Genomic DNA, 18,761 nt, shown 5'->3' with positions numbered 1-18,761 from the left:
CTGCCTATGGGGCTGCACTATAGCATACAGGCTGCCTATGGGGGTGCACTATACTATATGGAGGCCTATAGGGAGCGCCTTATACTGTGTTAGGGGCCTATGGGGAGTGCCTTATACTATATTGAGGATTGTCTGGTGCATTATACTAAATGGAGGCTATCTAGGGGGGTCATCATACAGGATAGAGATTAGTATTGGAGCTATCAGTTTGAGGGATACTAAGGGGTCGGTATACAGTATATACAGTGAGGGGGCATTAGACTGTATAAGAGAGCATCATATTGTGTAGAGCAGGGGTGAGGAATCTTTTTTCTGCCAAGGGCCATTTGGATATTTTACCATCCTTCGGGGGCCGTACAAACTCCGCCCACAAAGTACATCCTGACTCTGGCACTGGGTCATGACTAAAGGCCCTTTTACATTTAGCGATGCACCAGCGATCCAACCAGCGATCCGACCCGGTCAGGATCGCTGGTGCATCGCTAAATGATCGCTAGTGAGCTTTCATACAGAAAGATCTCACAGCGATGCAGCAGCAACGCAGCTCACGATACTTACCATTCACACACAGCGATCCTGCGTCCTCCCGCCCGCGTCCAGCGTCGCTCGTCTCACACAGCAGGAAGTCTCAGCAGGAAGCAGACGACGAGAAATGGAGCCGGACATTCTCGCGCGATCAGCGATGAGCAGCGGGGGAGCCGGTCGCTGGTAAGTATCACACATAGCGATATCACTAGCAATATCTATAACGTCACAAAACCAGTGACGTTTTAGCGATATTGCTAGCGATATTGCTTAGTGTAAAACCCCCTTAAATCTTTCATTGCATGCCCTTCAATGCTCAGTAGTGAACACCGTGTGTGTGCTAACAGAACAAGAAGAAATTAATGAGCTGGTGGCAATCAAAATACAGCTCCCTGCCCAAGAATGCAGTCCCTGAGAATCTGCTCGGGGGCCTGATAAAAGGTCATCGAGGGCCGTAAATGGCCCTGGGGCCTGAGGTTCTCCACCCCTGGTGTAGAGGAGCTCTAAGGGGTGGAGACTTGGGACATTGCTAAATATAAAGTGGGCACTTATTGTTATAGGGGAACTCGGGTTACTGTGACTGTCAAAGGGACACACACATGGCATTATTACTTTCTAGGGGGCAAAATGTGGGCACTGTTTTCTAGGGCACTTGCACCCGGCATTACTATATTCTAGAGGGTTACTTTAGAATTTAGAGGTCACACAGAACCACACAATAGGTGAAGTAATAGTAATGACACATATGGCAGCAGCGGCTCAGCATTGGGGTATCAGTAGGATGAGGGCCGTGTGCAGGTTGGAAATAGATGGTGATGGGGCTGGAATATGAGAAGTGAAATGTGTCTTTCTTGTAATTTCTGCAGCCGAGTCCTGGTTGGAAGAAGTCTTGTCGGTCCGGGCCAGATGGAAAAGACGGGAAAAGAGAATGATTCCATCAGAAAGTGGCTTACTGCTGACGTTCTATCTGTAACTGTGCTGTAATCTTATACGTTCCTTAGGACTTGTATCTACCACTGACCATATGGCGGTAATATCAATATTTATACAGAGATTATTTTCAGTAACAGCGCAGTCACCTCCTACATTCACTATTAGGCCGGGATCACACACAGCGAGATACGGCCGAGTCTCGCAGGTTAAAACCAAGCTCTGGCACCGGCACTCCGGAGCGGAGCGTGCAGCCGCACAGCAATACATGGAGCTGCGCTCCGGAGTGCCGGTGCCAGAGTTTGGTTTTAACCCGCGAGACTCGGCTGTATCTCGCTGTAGTGTGACTCCGGCCTTAGGGTGCGTCACCCTGTTGTAATCAGGGTTACCTGGTTAGGGGCCCACTCAGAACTTTCGCCCCCCCCCCCCTGAACCAAAACCCTAGCTACGCCTGTGCTGCTAGCATTAGATGTCTGATCATTGTGGTTAATGAACATGTGAGTTTCATGAAAAGACAGGAAATTGAAGTCTAAAAAAAGCCCCAGTGGTCAATGTGAGAGCTGCACGATTTCTAATTTTTATTTTTTAATACAGATTGTGATATAAAAATAAAAATTCCAAAAAGTAAAAAGAATATACTGTATTTAACATAAAACCTGATTAAAACAATAGGTCATCTTCTGATTACACATTCCCTTTAAAAAATATATATATACCGTATATATATGGCAAGCGACGCAGATTATGGCTCCACGTCCAGGATGTATCAGAAGATGTGACGTCACTGGCCCGGAATAAATTGTGTGCAAAGAAAACCCAAATCCTAAGGCTATGTGCACACGGTGCGGATTCTGCTGCGAATCCGCAGCGGTTTTGGCCCTGCGGGTCTGCAGCAGTTTCTGCTGCGTTGTACAATACCATTGTTTTCAATGGTAAATCCAAAAATGCAGTGCACATGCTGCGCATTTTCTGCGGGTTACAATCCGCAGCATGTCAATTCTTTGTGCGGATTCCGCTGCGGTTTCACACCACCTCCATTATGAGGTGTGAAACCGCAGAGCAATCCACAGGTAAATGGCAGGACTTTTGACCTGCGTTTTTTTTTAAATCCGTGGGGACAAATCCGCAGCACCTAAAAACTACGTGGGCACATAGCCTTAAAGCATACTCACTTGCCACTACTTTTCTAACACTACCTGGATCCTGCAGCAACAGCGATATGACCCCTGCGAGCAATCATTGGCTGCAGTGGTAAGTGAGAACGTTTTCTCATAAGAATGTGCATTCATGTATGCATGCTTGGCAATCTCATGCCGAGTACATCACCGCTGAGCCCAGAGATTGGATGCAGTAGTCACTTGTAGTTGTGAGATCACCGCTGCAGCCTGTCGATGCCAGAAGTGGCTGAGAAAAACTAATTTTAATATTTTTACAGTGGGCTAGCATGAGGAAATAGAAAAAAAATACATTTTTTAGTTTATGTAGCCTGGTAGAAAGAAGGGGCTCTGCAGCCAATCACTTGTGATGTTAGCATGTATGGTACAAGACTTTGGTCATTGATTGGCTGCAGTGGTCACATGTACAGTATGTATGTGATGTCATCACTGCAGATGATTATTTTTTCCATTGCATCCTGTCTCACATTTCATGGCGAGAGCGTGGAAGAAACTTGAAGGACCTGTTTGCTCCGGGGTGGAGAGGCAGAAGTCACTGAAATATGTGACACCTGATGCACCTGAAGTTTTAAGATGCAAATAACAAAAGGATATAATGGTACACGTGTCACCACGTCACTCTTGACACAGACAGACACCTCAACGAAACCCGCACGTGCTGCTTAAGGATGATGATGTGGGTTTCATCCTGTGCATTATAAAGTAAGAATCCATAATGAATATCTGCAGAAAGAACCGACAAAACTGCAGATTTAAAAATCCGCCCCGTAGATTAATATACACTCAAAAAAAATATAATCTACATATACTGAGATTTTTTTTTGATAAAACTGTTACTGTATCATGTTCTGGATTTTCAGCGCGTAAATCTGCACCATTTACCTTTAGGGTATGTTCGCGTTTCAGGATCTGTGACTGTCAAGTGCCATTGGTGTCCATTCTGTGATGGATCTGGCACAACAATTTTATTTTACCTGTTCCAATAATGAAGCCGGAAACAGAAAATGTAACTCAAATATGAGTATCTTCACCGGGACAAATGCCACCACTAAAATCACGGAGGTGGAAGGGCATTCATCACCTGCACTCATTTTTTACACAAGTTTTGCAAAGGGTAACATTGTCATTATTTTCAAAAAAAGTCTGATAAAAATTTGTTCTGAGATTTTTTTATTTTACTTTTTTTACATTTTTACTCCATGAACCCACAGAAATGGAATTGTTGAAAAAAATTTTTTTCAAAAATACGCAACGTCAAAAACTCATCGTTGGAACTTATTCTAAGGGCTTATTCAGATGTCAGTACTTTCAAAAAAACGGATCAGGCTTTGATCAGAGTGTGGTCATCAGTTTTTCTCATACGTGGAGAAAGAAAGAAAAAAAAAAGTATCTTCATCTTCTCCTTTCTGTAACAATCAAAATACACTCGGATGTCAGATCTGTGGTCAGATTTTTTTTCATGGACCTTTGCGGATAGGTCTGCGGTTCCGTAAAGTACCATGTTATCCTATGGAAAACAAAATCCGCTGTGCACATGCTGCGGAAAACTCCGCGCGGAAACGCAGCGCTTTATTTTCCGCAGTATGTCACTTCTTTGTGCGGATTCCGCAGCGTTTTGACACCCATTCCGTTCTAGAAATCCGCAGGTGTAAAAATGCAGGCTACACTAAATCCGCAGGTAAAACACAGGCATTTTGACCCGCGGATTCTGCAGATTCCTCACGGAAAAATCCGCATACCAATCCGTAACGTGGGCACAAACCCATAGATTTGGATTCCTGATTTACATCTGACTCTCAGATCAAAGTCAGATATGTCCAAAGTGCCGCCACTCCCGGACAAAAGGTGGGTGTAAATATACTGATAAATATGCGCCGTGGTGTTTGATGCACCACCGATATTTTACATCTGGCTCAAGGGTCATTATTAGAGTTGAGCGACTTTTGTTTTTTTATGGTCGAGTTTCGTTTCGTGAAACACGACTTTTCCAAAAGTCGGGTCGAGCAAGATCGTCCGATTATAGGGAAAAGTCGGGGTCGTCCCGAAACACGAAACCCAATGTAAGTCAATGGGGAATAAAAGTCGGCAGTGAGAGGAGGACAGGAAACACACCTACAGTGCTCATTTGAATGCCAAAAGCATCAATTCTTCTTACTTAAGCTGGTCAACCTTAATTAACTTCATAATACAAGTTACGCACTGAAAAATGGGGGTTATTTGGCTAAAGTTGTGGGGGGGTAGGGCTGGCTCCAGGTTTTCATGTGCCCTGGGCGAAAGAGCGCCCCTTTAACACATAATACCACAACTCATCATGCTCCGATACGGCAGAGAAATAGCGGTATAGTACAATGAAAAATACTTCACTTTTTACATCTCATGACGAGGCCCATCTATTTCTCCATACAGAATCATTGGTCCCATATAATGTTTGAAACAGTATATGATGAGCTCCACATAATGCTACAGTATATGTTGGTCCCCATGGATGAAGCTCCACTGTCTTATGGGCCCAAATAATGCTCCAAACATAATGGGCCCCATTTCTAATGCTCTAGTGTATAATGGGCCCTGTAAATGCTGCTCCAGTGTCTGATGTCCACCTTTGGAATGTTCCAGTGTATGGTGGGCCCCATCTATCATTCTCCAGAGTATAGTGCTCCCCAAAAATTGCTGTCCCAACATTGAAAACAATGAAATAAGTCTCCTCGCTAGGGAATCCCTGTACTAGTCTGGACTCCTCGTCGTCCCCATCTTCCATCTCACTGCACAGTATTTCAACCTAAGTGCTGTGATCCTGAGCAAGCAGGGGGGGCCCACTCGTTGGCGATGGCACTGGCACAGGGCCCCTGATAGTATGGTGGTGTGTCTGATGGCGGGTGGGCCGAACCTGCACTTTCATCTGCAGCTTCCTCTTTGTCACCGTGTAAGATGGAACTGTATATGGGAAGGGTAACCTGAGTTTCATCAGGGTCAGATTCAGGCCGGGTAGCGTGCGAGGAGAATGTAGTGGTCTGGGTCAATGTACCAGCAGATTCATCGAGCAGTGGCTGGGCATCAGTGCACTTGTGTCGCCCCCAGGAGTACGGTCGCCACAGTGGCATTACCTTCCTCCTAGGGAGTGTGATGTCATGCTTGGGAGCAACGAAGGATCTCTCTAGCAGGTTAACTGATTGGGCGGCGTTATTCCCATGAGTCATGACCCTCCAAACAGTGTTCATAAAGGCAAAGTGTTTGTTTTACGTGGGCAGTATGGTTGCAAAGCTGAACCTTAAAGGAATGTCCAGAAGGGCACCACCAGGAGTGGAGCCTACGGCGTAATTTGACTCAACACGGGCAACCTCAACCATGCCAGCTACAGAACAGATGCACACATTGCAAGCTTAATTCCATTAACGAACAAGACTCCGTCATGCCCCGCGGTCCGAGTCCGGCTTACTAGAGGGACACGTGAGGCTCTGGCACATGAGATTGGCCAATAACTGGTGTGTCATGCCCTTACATGTCCGTGGCTGCATGTGCGCTACACTGAAAAGGCCAGCGTTTGTCGCTTACAGGTGCAGATAACCCGCTGAACAACGTTAGTGATGGGGATCACTGATTACAATTATTACTCGCGAACGATGATTTCCCAGTAAGTGCAGGTCAACCGCAGTTCCGGAATTAGGCCTAACCGTCATTCCTGAAAAAAATGAAAAACTTACGTGTGCAAACCACAGGTGCTGTAGCTTGCTTAACAGCTCGCCAGCCGTTCTCACGCCCAGTATGGGTTACACGTGATTGCACAAAGGTGAGAAAGGGTACCGTATCCCCGGATAACATGTATGGATAGCGTACACATTCAAAATATTTGTCTATACATCAGGAGGCAGGCTCAGACGGTGTAAGGCCCAGTATGGCTTGCAAGTGATTGCACAAAGGTGAGAAAGGGTACCGTATCCCCGGATAACATGTATGGATAGCGTACACATTCAAAAGATATGTCTATACATCAGGAGGCAGGCTCAGACGGTGTAAGGCCCAGTATGGCTTGCAAGTGATTGCACAAAGGTGAGAAAGGGTACCATATCCCCGGATAACATGTATGGATAGCGTACACATTCAAAAGATATGTCTATACATCAGGAGGCAGGCTCAGACGGTGTAAGGCCCAGTATGGCTTGCAAGTGATTGCACAAAGGTGAGAAAGGGTACCGTATCCCCGGATAACATGTATGGATAGCGTACACATTCAAAAGATATGTCTATACATCAGGAGGCAGGCTCAGACGGTGTAAGGCCCAGTATGGCTTGCAAGTGATTGCACAAAGGTGAGAAAGGGTACCGTATCCCCGGATAACATGTATGGATAGCGTACACATTCAAAAGATATGTCTATACATCAGGAGGCAGGCTCAGACGGTGTTAGGCCCAGTATGGATTGCAAGTGATTGCACAAAGGTGAGAAAGGGTACCGTATCCCCGGATAACATGTATGGATAGCGTACACATTCAAAAGATATGTCTATACATCAGGAGGCAGGCTCAGACGGTGTCAGGCACAGTATGGATTTGACGGCCCAGACTACACAGCGGAGGAGCAGGGAGAGGTAAAGATTGCAAATGCTGGGGCCCTGCCCAAGCAAGGGGGGCCCACTCGTGGGCGTCGGTACTGGCACTGGGCCCCTCATAGTACGGCGGTGTGTCTGACGGCGGGTGTGCACCACCACCGTCAGAGACACTTGATTGCACTATGAGGGACCCTGTGCCAGTGCCCGCGCCCAAGACTCGGCCTACCCACCTGTCCAGGGCAACGGCACTCGCACGGTGTCTTGCGCTAGGTGGTGACCCCGGCCATGGGGGGGGGGGAGCACAGTTAGGGAGTTTTAGAAAGTGGCATATGTTGATGTTGGACATTCAGCTGATGCAAAAGGCGAAATAGGTCAAGTCCCAGGAAGAGGTGGACCAAAGCAAGCCATTTTTCTGTCACCCTTTGTGTCATCAGGGGAAGGTGGGACAAAATCCTTGGAAACCCATGCATGGTTCATTTTAATGAAGGTTAGATCATCCACATTTTGGGTTGACAGACGGGTCCTTTTTTCTGTCAGGATTGATCCAGCTGCACTGAAGACTCTTTCCGATAGCACACTTGCAGCTGGGCAAGCGAGCTCCTGTAAGGCATATTGTGCCAATTCAGGCCAGGTGTGCAGTTTAGCAGCCCAATAGTCAAAGGGGAATGACCTGTGTGGGAGAACATCGATATGGGAGGAAAAGTAGTTTGTAACCATAGTTGACAACTGCTGTCTCCTGTCACTTTCCATCGATGCTGTATTACCAGTTGTGTGAGCGGTACTTGAAAAATCAGTCCACAACATTGTCATGAAACCCCTGTCTCCAACGCCACTTCTGCTGTGTGCACCATGAACACCTCTGCCAAGCTGCCCCCGGCCCGTACGGCTCGTGTGAGAACCATCACCGCTGCTGTGTGCTGGGAATGCCTCAAGCAACCGATTTACCAGAGTTGCTTGTTTATTAGCCAATATTAGGTCAAGGTTCTCCTGTGGCATGATGTTTTGTAATTTGCCTTTATAGCGTGGATCCAGGATGCTGGCCAACCAGTAGTCGTCATCGTTCATCATTTTGGCAATGCGGGGGTCCCTTTTTAGGATCCGCAAGGCATAATCTGACATATGGGCCAATGTTCCCGGTGTCAATGATGCACTGCGAGTGCTGGTTGGAGGAGCACTTTCTGGCAAATCCACATCCCTCCAGTCACGCACAAACCCTGTACCAGACCTTGCCACGCCAACATTTTCACTTGCCCCACGAGATGCATCCTCCTCCCCTAAGTAATCATCCCCATCATCATCCTCCTCCTCCTCTTCTTCCTCCAACTTGTCCAGGAGAGGTCCCTGAGCAGACAATGGCTGAATGTCATCAAGGATTCCCTCCACCTCTTCCTCCTCGTCAACATTGGCTGCAGACGCCTGCTCCTTAAGGTGCGTCAAAGTTTGCATGAGCAGACGCATAAGTGGGATGCTCATGCTTAGGATGGCGTCGTCTGCGCTTACCAGCCGTGTGCATTCCTCAAAACACTGAAGGACTTTACAGAGGTCTTTCAGCTTCGACCACTGCACACCTGTCAACTCCATGTCTGCTCTCAAAGTGCCTGGCCGTGTATCCTCCCACAAATGCATTATGGCCTGCCTCTGCTCGCACAGCCGCTCCACCATGTGCAGGGTGGAGTTCCACCTTGTTGCAATGTCGATAATGAGGCGGTGGTTGGGAAGGTGGAGCAATCGCTGCAGCTTCTGCATACGAACAGAGTGTACAGGCGACCGGCGGATGTGCGCGCACAGTCTTCGCACCTTATGGAGCAGGGCTGTTAACTCCAGATAATTTTTGAGGAAGCACTGCACCACCAGGTTCAAGGTGTGAGCCAAGCAAGGTATGTGGCTGAGTTTTGAAAGGGCTATGGCTGCCACAAAATTACGGCCGTTATCACTAACTAACTTGCCTGCCTCAAGATGTACACTGCCCAGCCATTACTCAGTTTGTCGCTTCAAGTACTCGGCCAGCACCTCGGCGGTGTGTCTGTCGCCCAAACACATCATCTGCAACACAGCCTGCTGACGTTTTCCACTAGCTGCTCGATAGGGGGACACCTCGTGTGCAACAGTGGCAGCTGCAGATGGAGTGCTCGTACGACTGCGCTCTGTGGACGAGCTTTCGCTTCTGGAGGAGGAGGGTGGAACGCCTACAGCCAACTGTTTCCTATACCGTGGGCTAGGCAGCACTGTCCCACCACCGCTGTCCCCTGTGGACCCTGCATCCACCACATTAACCCAGTGCGCAGTGATGGACACGTAACGGCCCTGGCCATGCCGACTGGACCATGCATCAGTTGTGAGGTGCACCTTTCCACTCACTGACTGCTTGAGTGCATGGACAATGCGGTCTTTCACATGATGGTGGAGGGCTGGGATGGCTTTGCGAGAGAAGAAGTGGCGACTGGGTAGGTCATAGCGTGGTACTGCATAGGCCATGAGTTGGCGGAAAGCTGCGCTTTCCACCAACCGATAGGGCATCATCTCAAACGAGATTAGTTTGGCAATGTGGGCGTTCAAACCCAGTGTACGCGGATGAGAGACTGAGTACTTTCTTGACCTACTCATAGTGTCAGGGAGGGTGAGCTGGACTTGAGAGCTGCATATGGTGGAAGTAGCGGTGGACAGGGCGGACTGAGAGAGGGTTGATGATGGTGATGGAGTTGGTGTTCTTTCTGATGGCCTAGATTCAGTATTTCGTTGATATAACAGTGGGATTCCCTGACTGCTGTGGCCTTGCAACGACACCTCAACATTTGCTGCTGTGCTAACCGGTGGGCTTACAGTGGGGGAAACAATGTAGCGTTGCTGACTACCTTCTTTGTGATCAGTTGCACATGTGGCACTTGAGGTTTGGTGTTGTGTCCACGCTTGCAAGTGCATGCTGGTTAAATGTCTAAGCATGCAACTGGTATTCAAATTTTTCAGATTTTTCCCTCGGCTAAAGGTCTTTGCGCACTTCTTACAGATAACCTTGGCCTGATCATGAGGATTTTGTTCAAAAAAGTGCCACACTGCACTCTTCCTACTTTGGCATACATTTTGCGGCCTAGCACGCTGTGATCTTTTGACCCTCTGGACAAGCTGTCCAGCAACTCTTTTGATTTTTGGAACCTGTCTTTGGAGTGGTCCGGGCCTGCCAGATAACAGCTGTTGCGATGTTGATGTCTGCTGTGGATGCTCCTCATCTGAGCTATTGGAAGCAGCACCCTCTTCCCCCAATGGATGCCAATCTGGGTCAACAACTGGGTCATCCATCACCTCCTCTTCAATGTCATGTGCACCTTCCTCTGTGTCACCGTGTATGATGGTATAGTGTGCGGGAAGGGGCACCTGAGTCTCATCAGGGTCAGAATCTGGCTCTGTACACTGCGAGGACAATGTAGTGCTCTGAGTGAATGTACCAGCAGAATCATCTATCAGCGGCTGTGCATGAGTGCACTCCATGTCAGATTCATCTTGGCCTGGGTAATTCACCATTTCACTTGATAATCCAGGCATGGTATGTGAAAACAGCTCCATGGAGTAATCAGTAGTATGGCCTGCGTCATCCTTCAATCTTGGTTGGGGTGAAGGACACAAGGAAAGGTGTGGTTCATGAACATGAGCCTCCAATGACGACTCAGTGCTTTTACTTTTTACAACTGAAGAAGAGGAGGCGATAGAGCTGGAGGCTGAGTCAGCAATGTAAGACAAAACTTTTTCCTGATGCTCTGGCGTTAAAAGCGGTTTGCCAACTCCTAGAAAACTAAGCCTTCGAAGCCTTATGGAGCCAGACGATGACGCAGGCTCAACACCTCCTGCATTCGGTCCTATTTTGCTTTTGCCACTACCATCAGATCCACCACCAACACCATCATTACCAGCTGCCAACCCCCGCTCAATTCCACGGCCTCTTCCACCAGCCTTCCTCATTTTTGGTAGAAATGTAGACAAAATCCTACAAACTATATAGTAATGTAAAACAAGGTACAAGGTGTCTATAGGACAGGGGAGATTTAGATTTTCTGCAGACACTTGTGGACACTGGACACTTGGATTGTGTGAGGCCCACTGAATATCACAGCGCTATGTCACAGGCTCGATGGCACAGGTGTAAAAAAAAGTGACTACAGGATAAGGGAAATTTTGAATTTCTGGGAGATTTTGAATTTCTGCAGACACTTGTGGACACTGGACACTTGGATTGTGTGAGGCCCACTGAATATCACAGCGCTATGTCACAGGCTCGATGGCACAGGTGTGAAAAAAGTGACTACAGGATAAGGGAGATTTTGAATTTCTGGGAGATTTTGCATTTCTGCAGACACTTGTGGACACTGGACACTTGGATTGTGTGAGGCCCACTGAATATCACAGTGCTATGTCACAGGCTCGATGGCACAGGTGTGAAAAAAGTGACTACAGGATAAGGGAGATTTTGAATTTCTGCAGACACTTGTGGACACTGGACACTTGGATTGTGTGAGGCCCACTGAATATCACAGTGCTATGTCACAGGCTCGATGGCACAGGTGTGAAAAAAGTGACTACAGGATAAGGGAGATTTTGAATTTCTGCAGACACTTGTGGACACTGGACACTTGGATTGTGTAAGGCCCACTGAATATCACAGTGCTATGTCACAGGCTCGATGGCACAGGTGTGAAAAAAGTGACTACAGGATAAGGGAGATTTTGAATTTCTGCAGACACTTGTGGACACTGGACACTTGGATTGTGTGAGGCCCACTGAATATCACAGTGCTATGTCACAGGCTCGATGGCACAGGTGTGAAAAAAGTGACTACAGGATAAGGGAGATTTTGAATTTCTGCAGACACTTGTGGACACTGGACACTTGGATTGTGTGAGGCCCACTGAATATCACAGTGCTACAGTCATGGCCAAAAGTATTGACACCCCTGCAATTCTGTCAGATAATATTCAGTTTCTTCCTGAAAATGATTGCAAACACAAATACTTTGGTATTATTATCTTCATTTAATTTGTCTTAAATGAAAAAACACAAAAGAGAATGAGGCAAAAAGCAAAACATTGATCATTTCACACAAAACTCCAAAAATGGGCCGGACAAAAGTATTGACACCCGCAGCCTAATACTTGATTGCACAACCTTTAGCCAAAATAACTACGACCAACCGCTTCCGGTAACCATCAATGAGTTTCTTACAATGCTCTGCTGGAATTTTAGACCATTCTTCTTTGGCAAACTACTCCAGGTCCCTGATATTTGAAGGGTGCCTTCTCCAAACTGCCATTTTTAGATCTCTCCACAGGTGTTCTATGGGATTCAGGTCTGGACTCATTGCTGGCCACCTTAGAAGTCTCCAGTGCTTTCTCTCAAACCATTTTCTAGTGCTTTTTGAAGTGTGTTTTGGGTTATTGTCCTGCTGGAAGACCCATGACCTCTGAGGGAGACCCAGCTTTCTCACACTGGGCTCTAAATTATGCTGCAAAATTTGTTGGTAGTCTTCTGACTTCATAATGCCATGCACACGGTCAAGCAGTCCAGTGCCAGAGGCAGCAAAGCAACCCCAAAACATCAGGGAACCTTCGCCATGTTTGACAGTAGGGACCGTGTACTTTTCTTTGAATGCCTCTTTTTTCTCCTGTAAACTCTATGTTGATGCTTTTGCCCTAAAAGCTCTACTTTTGTCTCATCTGACCAGAGAACATTCTTCCAAAATGTTTTAGGCTTTTTCAGGTAAGTTTTGGCAAACTCCAGCCTGGCTTTTTTATGTCTCGGGGTAAGAAGTGGAGTCTTCCTGGGTCTCCTACCATACAGTCCCTTTTCATTCAGATGCCGACGGATGGTACGGGTTGACACCGTTGTACCCTCGGACTGCAGGGCAGCTTGAACTTGTTTGGATGTTAGTGGAGGTTCTTTATCCAACATCCGCACAATCTTGTGTTGAAATCTCTTGTCAATTTTTCTTTTCCGGCCACATCTAGGGAGGTTAGCCACAGTGCCATGGGCTTTAAACTTCTTGATGACACTGCGCATGGTAGACACAGGAACATTCAGGTCTTTGGAGATGGACTTGTAGCCTTGAGATTGCTCATGCTTCCTCACAATTTGGTTTCTCAAGTCCTCAGACAGTTCTTTGGTCTTCTTTCTTTTCTCCATGCTCAATGTGGTACACACAAGGACACAGGACAGAGGTTGAGTCAACTTTAATCCATGTTAACTGGCTGCAAGTGGGATTTAGTTATTGCCAACACCTGTTAGGTGCCACAGGTAAGTTACAGGTGCTGTTAATTGCACAAATTAGAGAAGCATCACATGATTTTTCGAACAGTGCCAATACTTTTGTCCACCCTCTTTTTTATGTTTGGTGTGGAATTATATCCAATTTGGCTTTAGAACAATTCTTTTTGTGTTTTTTAATTTAAGACAAATTAAATGAAGATAATAATACCAAAGAATTTGTGTTTGCAATCATTTTCAGGAAGAAACTGAGTACTATCTGACAGAATTGCAGGGGTGTCAATACTTTTGGCCATGACTGTATGTCACAGGCTCGATGGCACAGGTGTGAAAAAAGTGACTACAGGATAAGGGAGATTTTGAATTTCTGCAGACACTTGTGGACACTGGACACTTGGATTGTGTGAGGCCCACTGAATATCACAGTGCTATGTCACAGGCTCGATGGCACAGGTGTGAAAAAAGTGACTACAGGATAAGGGAGATTTTGAATTTCTGGGAGATTTTGAATTTCTGCAGACACTTGTGGACACTGGACACTTGGATTGTGTGAGGCCCACTGAATATCACAGCGCTATGTCACAGGCTCGATGGCACAGGTGTGAAAAAAGTGACTACAGGATAAGGGAGATTTTGAATTTCTGGGAGATTTTGAATTTCTGCAGACACTTGTGGACACTGGACACTTGGATTGTGTGAGGCCCACTGAATATCACAGTGCTATGTCACAGGCTCGATGGCACAGGTGTGAAAAAAGTGACTACAGGATAAGGGAGATTTTGAATTTCTGCAGACACTTGTGGACACTGGACACTTGGATTGTGTGAGGCCCACTGAATATCACAGTGCTATGTCACAGGCTCGATGGCACAGGTGTGAAAAAAGTGACTACAGGATAAAGGAGATTTTGAATTTCTGCAGACACTTGTGGACACTGGACACTTGGATTGTGTGAGGCCCACTGAATATCACAGTGCTATATCACAGGCTCGATGGCACAGGTGTGAAAAAAGTGACTACAGGATAAGGGAGATTTTGAATTTCTGGGAGATTTTGAATTTCTGCAGACACTTGTGGACACTGGACACTTGGATTGTGTGAGGTCCACTGAATATCACAGCGCTATGTCACAGGCTCGATGGCACAGGTGTGAAAAAAGTGACTACAGGATAAGGGAGATTTTGAATTTCTGCAGACACTTGTGGACACTGGACACTTGGATTATGTGAGGCCCACTGAATATCACAGTGCTATGTCACAGGCTCGATGGCACAGGTGTGAAAAAAGTGACTACAGGATAAGGGAGATTTTGAATTTCTGGGAGATTTTGAATTTCCGCAGACACTTGTGGACACTGGACACTTGGATTGTGTGAGGCCCACTGAATATCACAGCGCTATGTCACAGGCTCGATGGCACAGGTGTGAAAAAAGTGAATTGTAGAATTGGGCAGAATAGGAATCTCCCTAGAGTGTAGGTCTGTAAGAACGGAACAAGTCCTCCACTTATCCTTCCACAGTGACACACAGATAGCTTCACTGTGGCTGTGATAACAGCCGTTACACGGTACTGTGTGAGGAGCGTACACCGCTGTATGGTGTGAATAAATGCACGCTCAGTACCTTAGCAGGACAAAAAAAAAATTGGGATTGCTTTTAAAAAAGCAGTTTGCAGAGCAGTGGGGAAACAGCAATGCAGCTGTCAGGAAGCCTTAGAAGGCAGCCTAACAACCAACACCGCTGATCCACCACAATATAGCCTCCCCTTGCACTGCACACACAGTGACTGGTGTGTTGCACAGGCAAAATCGCTAGCAGCAGAAGCAGTTTTTTTGTCTTCTTCCCTGCCTAACGCTCTCCCTACAGAATCAGCAACCTCTCCCTATGCTAAGATCGGCAGAAGTAAGATGGCGGTCGGCGTGCACGCCCTTTTATAACCCCTGTGATGCCCACCAAAGCAAGCCAATCACTTGCATGCCCTTCTGAAAGATGGTGGCGACCCCTGCCTATGTCATCACGTTGCCCACAGTGTCCGTGGATCCCGATTGGCTGAAAAAGAGCGCTAAACAAACTTTTGAAACGCGACTTTGGCGCGTAAGTCGCCGACCTCGTGGCCGACCTCATCCTAGGGTCGGGTTTTGTTTCATGAAACCCGACTTTGCCAAAAGTCGGCGACTTTTGAAATTGTTCGACCCGTTTCGCTCAACTCTAGTCATTATGACATACAAAAATAAAAAAGTGAAAAAAAAGCGCAAAGAAATAATAAAAACAAATATTAACAACGTTTGACTGCCCCCAACTTTTCCCCAGATCAAAAAGGAATAAAAATAAAGTAATAATAATCTTTATTTTTATATAGTGCCAACATATTCCGCAGCGCTTTCCAGTTTGCACACATTATCATCATTGTCCCCGATGGGGCTCACAATCTAAATTCCCTATCAGTATGTCTTTGGAATGTGGGAGGAAATCCACCCAAACACGGGGAGAACATACAAACTCCTTGCAGATGTTGTCTTTGGTGGGATTCGAGCCCAGGACCCCAGCGCTGCAAGACTGCAGTGCTAACCACTGAGCCACCATGATGTATCATTGTGTTCCTTAAAGTTCAATCTATAAAATTAGCAAAACACCACGAAGAGGAAAAATAAAAAATAATAAAAAAAGAAAAATCGAATACCAGAATTGCCATTTTGCGCACATCCACTACCCACCTCCAAAAAAAATTAAAAAAAAAGAAACCCTACCCCCCCAAAAACAGCAATCGAAAACGTATGTGCTACAAAACGTTATCAATAAAAACTGCAGCTCACCAGTCGCCACGCAAAAATGGCCACGAAAAAAAAATAAAAAAAGCTACAGGTTTTAGAGAATTAAGAGTTTTTCATCTTTTTTTTAACCTCTAAAATATAAAAACACACAGGTTTGGAAGTAGGGAGGCGTAAAAAACAAACAAGAATGAGCTGCACAGGAAGAATACATTGGAATAAGAATAAAGTGACAATGTCGCACTGCGATCGGACATTAATGCGACAACCCGGTGTAATAGAACGGCGCAGTAATGTCTCCGAACTGCATCCTAGGACAGATCGACAAATGTCGCACACTGGGACGAGGCTGATGAGGGCAGGACTAGTGTGACCGCAGCAGGCAGGCAGTGCCGTGACTCACCTGGGCTCCGCATTTCCGGTGACTGGTTTCACCTGCTGGACGGGAGCTATGGAGCGGAGGCCGGGGGGCCGGAGCGGGGGCCGGGGGCTCCTGCTGCTGATCATGGGTGAGTGCCGCTGCCCCCAGCACTGGCTCATACAGAGACACCCGTATCTAGCGCTTCCTCCTTTACTCCTGGGCTTTAGTGTTGTTATTTGGAGTTTTTTTTATAACTATACTTAGACATAAAACTCTCCCCCAGACAAGATCTATGGAGTATATGTATATATATATACCGTATACTTTCCCATAAATCTTTTCCCCGGATTGAATCAATGGGTGGGAAATGTTTATTTTTTTTTATATAGTTTTTTTTATACAATAGTTTCTTAAAAATTCTAGAGCACCCTTAAACCTCTTCCTCTTTCTTTTTCCCCCCCTTCTCTTTCTTTCAAGAGCCAATTTTGTATTCTTTCTTTTTATTTTCCAATGGCACAGCCGTATGAGCCTTGTTGTTGTTTTTTTTTTTTTCCCTTTGTTTTTTTTTTTTTTTTAAAGCTAGCCAAGTGGTAGTTTGGAGTGACACTGTAAACCATGCTATATAAGGTACTATATAGCAAGAAAATAAAATGATATGCTGTGCAATAGGGAAAATAACAATTCAGCCTCTGCTATTTGGGTTTTGATCTTATTGCATGATCTTTGCAGTAAAAATGACCAGGCAACCTTTGTTCTGCTTGTCCGTACGATTGCGATAAAAGTCAGTTTAAATGGTGTTTACTACTTTTTTTTATTTACAGAATAAGTAAAGGGGAGAATTACATTTTTTTTTAAATTGTTATGGTTTTGAAAATATTGATTTTTTTTTCATGTTTTATTTGTCTATTTTTTTTTCTTCAATCTGTAATCACTTAATAACTGGTAATTATATACTGCATCATGACTGTGTTCTGCTAACCTTTCTTATCCAATGCATGTGAAATTGCAATTCACACAGAGCTTGTATAATACGTTTGTATGAAGGTAGCCTTAGACAAGCTCTACACCTCCAGATTTCACTGTGCCTATATGTACTGTGATTTCTGGACCGTCCGCAGGTCTCCTGACCTGACCTCAACAGCTTCATCGGCGTGTGTGTATTACATATATATAAAGAATAAATCAGATGAATTCAGGGTGCACGCCCCTCCAAAGAAATATCCATTTGTATAAATAATGAAAAAGTAAAAAGGAGGCAGCACACCAATAAATGATGAGAAAAGTGGACTTATTAGTCCATATGGTGTGGCAATGTTTTGGCTGTGAGGCTAGTCACAGCCGAAACGTTGCCACACCATATGGCTTATAAAGTCCACTTTTTTCATCATTTATTGGCATGCTGCCTCCTTTTTTCATATATATAATCTATTATATAAAGCTCATGTGTGTATGTATGTATGTACTATATGTACAGTATGTGTGTATGTATGTATGTGTGTATGTCCGGGATTGGCATCCGCACCGTCGCAGCTACAGCCACAAAATTTGGCACAGTCACACGTCTGGACCCCGAGAGTGTCCTAGGCTATGTTGTGAGGCGAAATTTTAACCCTGGGACTATGGGACTCTGGGATGGAGGATGTGTGATGGGTATATGGGCATGGGACTATGGGATGGAGGATGTGTGATGGGTATATGGGCACTCGACTATGTGATGGAGGATATGTATGATTGGTATATGGGCATGGGACTATGGGATGGAGGATGTGTGATGGATATATGGGCATGGGACTATGGAATGGAGGATGTGTGATGGGTATATGGGCACGGGCCTATGGGATGGCGAATATGTATGATGGATATATGGGCACGGGACTATGGGATGGAGGATGTGTGATGGGTATGTGGGCACGGGCCTATGGGATGGAGGATATGTATGATGGGTATATGGGCTCGGGCCTATGGGATGGTGGATATGTATGATGGGTATATGGGCACGGGCCTATGGGATGGAGGATAATTATAATTTGCTATAACTAACCACAGTTAGTTACTATGCCCGGGCAGCGCTGGGCTCTTTAGCTAGTAATATATATAATTTATAAATATTCTATACAACAACTTTTCACATGCATCAAAGGGGTTCTGCGCCCAGAAAAGGGTTATTCCCTTCATATTAGATGGGTATCGTTGCATATTGCTTGTAAATA

At 45.8% G+C, this 18,761-nt stretch overlaps 2 protein-coding genes across 2 annotated transcripts in view; one reads left to right on the top strand and one right to left on the bottom strand.

Moving 5' to 3' along the window:
- CD3E (CD3 epsilon subunit of T-cell receptor complex) overlaps positions 1–16,712 on the bottom strand; it is an 80,628-nt gene extending 63,916 nt beyond the window's left edge. Inside the window, exon 1 of the mRNA XM_073585261.1 lies at positions 16,594–16,712. Within this exon, the coding sequence (XP_073441362.1) occupies positions 16,594–16,606 (13 nt within the window). The 5' untranslated portion in view covers positions 16,607–16,712. The remainder of the gene's footprint in view (positions 1–16,593) is intronic.
- MPZL3 (myelin protein zero like 3) overlaps positions 16,569–18,761 on the top strand; it is a 28,057-nt gene continuing 25,864 nt past the window's right edge. The window contains exon 1 of the mRNA XM_073585255.1: positions 16,569–16,699. Coding sequence (XP_073441356.1) covers positions 16,642–16,699 — 58 coding nt within the window. The 5' untranslated portion in view covers positions 16,569–16,641. The remainder of the gene's footprint in view (positions 16,700–18,761) is intronic.

Source organism: Dendrobates tinctorius, unplaced genomic scaffold, assembly GCF_039654945.1.
Source record: "Dendrobates tinctorius isolate UK_male_01 unplaced genomic scaffold, ASM3965494v1 ptg000086l, whole genome shotgun sequence".
NCBI classification, from domain to species: domain Eukaryota; kingdom Metazoa; phylum Chordata; class Amphibia; order Anura; family Dendrobatidae; genus Dendrobates; species Dendrobates tinctorius.
The sequence above is the reverse complement of the archived record's forward strand: the minus strand, read 5'-3'. Positions and strand labels throughout refer to the sequence as shown.